The following is a 4163-nucleotide window of genomic DNA, read 5'->3' on the forward strand; positions in this document are numbered from 1 at the left end:
CGGGAGTCAGGTCCAAAGCCAAACCCCTTCTGGCTACCCTGCCCCCCAGCCCCCCAGCCCAAGCCAGACCACCTTCCTCTCAAACTGCAGGATAACAGCTCCTCTCCCGGGCTCTTGGCTGTCCCTGCTCCCCCCTCCCCCTGTCTCTTTGTCACCAGGAGCCAGGGTAATTTTTTTATTGAGATGCAAATCGGCTTCTGTCCCCCGTTGAGTGAAACTTTTCCCTGGGTTCCTGTTCTTGGAAGGGGAAAAACTAAATTCCTTGTGTCCACCTTCCAGATTCTAAGAGGTCTGACCTTTTCTGGTCCCTGGGGCTTTCTTTGTCCAGTGACAACTCTTTTTAGTTTCTAGAATGTTCCATCAGGTCTCCCTGGCCTGGAGGCTTTGCCTCAACTCATTCCCGTTTCTGAGAAGAGAACATGCTTCCCTCTCCACCATCCTCTGCTCTGAGTCACTCTTTCCAGGGTGGGCAGAGCCTGCTGCAAGCACGGTGAGGGTCCCTGTCCCTTCACCCCTACGCCTGGTAATTGTTCATCCAGCCTGCGGCCACACACCTGCTCTTGGGGGACAAACCTGTGTCCCCCATGTTCACTGGTGACTATCCAGGGCAGGGATTTGGGTCTGCCTTGTCCACCGTCACATCCCTGATGCTGAGCATGGTCTCTGGCCAGGCAGGGAGGCAGGCCTTGTGATTTGAAGACCCAGGAAGCTCTGTTTACTGAGCACCTACTATGTGCAACTCAGAACCTCCCCACCTCTTCACAGCCAGTCTCAGAGGCAGGGACTCCACCACGACAGGAAACTGGTTCCAAGAGGGCTGGGGACTTGCCCAAAGCAGCCCTGCCGGGATTTGAACCTGGTCCAGCTAGAGCAAGGGTCATGATAAACCTGTTTCCTCCTTGGAAGGACAGGAACCTAACAGGACCCAGCTCAAGGTGCTGCCTCACTTCAACGAGTCAAGCCACCATGACTCAGGGCTCCCACACACTGATAGCCTCAGGATAAGAATATAGATTATTCCTAAGGAGAAGGATCAACGGTGGGCGGTGGTGCCCACCTATGACCCCAGCGAGTAGGGAGGCTGAGATGGCGAGTTCAAAGCCAGCCTCAGCAAGTTAGCAATTCAGAGAGACCCTGTCTCTAAATAGAAGGTAAAAAGGGCTGGGGATGGGGCTCCATGGTAAAGTGCCCCTGGGTGCCATCCTTGGTTCCAAAATATATATATAATATAATATAATATAAATAAAATATGAAATAAAATAAAATAAAAAATAAAATATAAAATAAAATTAAAAATATAAAATAAAATAAATATAAAATAAAATAAAATGAAAAATAAAGTAAAAATAAAAAATAAAATAAAATAAAATGAAAAATAAAATAAAATAAAATAAAAAATATAAAATAAAATAAATAAAAAATAAAATAAAATAAAATAAAAATAAAAAATAAAATGAAATAAAAAATAAAATCTAAAATAAATAAAAAATAAAATAAAATAAATAAAAAATAAAATAGTAAAAAATAATAAAATAAAAAATAAAAAAAACCCTCAAAACATCCTAACTCCACATCATGTCAACCATAAAAATGCCAAGTTATACTCCACGTAGGCAGGACAGTCAAAATACATCCTGCTGTCATGTGCAACTAAAAAGAATGAATAAAAAAAATTGAAGAAGAATCCGTCCACCCATTGGGATCTCTGAATGGATGTGACCAGAAGGCTGGATGCACAGATGCAGAACAAGAAGAAAAGTCGCGAAGGATTTAAAAAACCCAAGAACTGATGAATGAATGAGGAGACGACAGAGTGCAGGAGCAAACCTGGAAACCCCTGGCTGGGGGGGGCAATGCACAGCGGAGCTTTGGGGAAACGTGAGCTGATTGGGCGCTTCCTGGTCATGCCCCCTCTTATATTAGCGCTGATTGGGCGATTTCTAACCGCGCCCCCTCGCTGGTTGGGGCATCCTGGCCACGCCCCTCACACGTGTTGCGCTGATTGGGCGCATTCTAACCACACCCCGTCACCCATGTAGTGCTGGTTGGGCGCATCCTGGTCTCGCCCCTCTCCCGGTAGCGCTGGTTGGGTGCATCAGACCACACCCCTCTCACGCGTATAGCTGATTGGGAGCTTCCTAACCACGCCCCCTTTTATCTTAGCGCTGATTGGGCGTATTCTGACCACGCCCCCTCACCCATGTAGTGCTGGTTGGGCGCATCCTGGTCTCGCCCCTCTCCCGGTAGCGCTGGTTGGGTGCATCCTGACCACACCCCTCTCACGCGTACAGCTGATTGGGCGCTTCTTGGCTACGCCCCCTCTTAGCGCTGATTGGGCGTATTCTAACTACACCCCCTCACCCATGTAATGCTGGTTGGGCGAATCCTGGTCACACCCCCTCTCACCTGTAGCGCTGTAGCTCCGCCTCCAGCTGGTGCACCCAGCGCTGCAAGCTGGGCACCTGCTGTGCCACCGCCTCCAGCTCCCGTACGCGGCTCAGGCTGCGCAGCACGGCCTGCCGGGCCTCCTCTGCGCGTCGCCGCACCTCGGCCTGGCCCTGCTGCAGCCTCCCAGCGCGGGCCTCCGCCGCCGCCAGCGCTCCTTGTGCCTGTCGCAGCTCCCGCGCCACCGCCTCGGGCCTGCCACATCCCTCTTCGTGCGCGCCTGCCTGGCTCTTCCAGAGGCCAACCTGCGGGATCAGGGGACCAGGGGGCAGGAGGTGAGCCCTGGTACCAGATGCACGACACGGATGCCAGCCACGACGGCTGCCCCCATTCCTGCGCATGCAGAAGCACGTTGGCAAAACAGTGGCGCATGTTAATTGCACGCTCTGCTTACCAGTGCCAGGGTTTCCTATAAGAGCCTAGTGTCTGGATTCATTCAGTACTCAGAATGTCCCTGATGAGGCTGGAACTTGAACGGTTCCCCCTTTAAAGGCACGAAGCCCATATTCTGTCCTTTGCATGGTGACAACGATTCCTAAACTATGTGACTTTTTCTTGGCCTCTGTACTGCATTTGTACCATTCAACCTGGCGCTTCTCATGCCCCAGACTTGAGCTTGGGCACCTCAAACGGGAAGATTCCAGCTTCCTTGAGGCTCATTGAGGAGGAGCGGGGTGTGTCCCCAGAGCCCAACAGCTAGCACACAGTAGGTGCCCAATAAATGATAATGCATGATCAGGAACCATCTTTTCACCCACATCCTAGGGATTTCACGTCCTGGATAGATACTGTCCTATCTCCACCCTGGGCTCTGCCACCTGCCCTTCGGCTTCCATACCCATATGGCCACTGAAAGCCAGCACCTTGACACTTGTCTGCATCAGGACCATCCTCTCTGCCCCCCTCCTGGCCAGTTGACTGGCGAGGGACGAAGGGTGTTCATATAAGGTTGAGGCAGGGGGCTGAGGATGTGGCTCAAGCAGTAGCGCGCTCGCCTGGCATGCGCGGGGCGCTGGGTTTGATCCTCAGCACCACATACAAATAAAATAAAGATGTTGTGTCCACTAAAAAATAATTATTAAAAAATTTTCTCTCTCTCTGTCAGCCTGGTGACCCATGCCTGTCATCCCAACATCAGGGGAGGCTGAGGCAGGAAGATCCCAAGTTGGAGGCCAGTTTCAGCAACTTAGCAAGGCCCTGAGCAACGCAGCGAGCCCCTGTCTCTAAATAAAATATAAAAAGGGCTGGGGACGGGGCTCAGAGGGTGAGCACCCCCTGGGTTCAATCCCTGGTACTAAAAAAAAAAAATGAGGGGTGTGTGGATAAGATGGGCAGAAATGGGGACAGAGAGCTGGGGATGGTTGTGTGGGGCAGGTTTGGAGGCGGTGGGATAGGAGTGCCAGGGAGCAGGATTGGCACAGAAAGCAAGGGGGCTGAAAGGGATGGCGTGGGGCTGCCCTCTCTTCCCTTCCTCGTCTTCTGCCCACCCTGGGCCCAGCCTGCAGTTCCGATGCCACCCACGATACCACCTTGGCCACCAGCCTGCGGGCGCGCACCTGCAACGCTAGACAGCGGGCGTCACTGCTCTGCAGCGCGGCGCGCAGGTCCTCCACCAGCTCGCGGAGGCTGCTGTTCTCCTCCTCCAGCCTCGCCACGCGCTCGCCCTCCAGGCCCTCGGGGCCACCCTCGTCGGGACCCTGCACCCGGGTCGGGTGCTG

At 52.5% G+C, this 4163-nt stretch overlaps 1 protein-coding gene across 1 annotated transcript in view; it reads right to left on the reverse strand.

The window, feature by feature from the left end:
• Positions 1 to 4163, reverse strand: part of Efcc1 (EF-hand and coiled-coil domain containing 1) — a 25440-nt gene that overhangs the window by 16479 nt on the left and 4798 nt on the right. Inside the window, exons 2-3 of the mRNA XM_048786257.1 lie at positions 4002 to 4160; positions 2407 to 2690 (exon numbers count right to left, since the gene is read on the reverse strand). Coding sequence (XP_048642214.1) covers positions 2407 to 2690; positions 4002 to 4160 — 443 coding nt within the window. The remainder of the gene's footprint in view (positions 1 to 2406; positions 2691 to 4001; positions 4161 to 4163) is intronic.

The sequence above is a fragment of the Marmota marmota genome, unplaced genomic scaffold (assembly GCF_001458135.2).
Source record: "Marmota marmota marmota unplaced genomic scaffold, marMar, whole genome shotgun sequence".
NCBI lineage: Eukaryota > Metazoa > Chordata > Mammalia > Rodentia > Sciuridae > Marmota > Marmota marmota.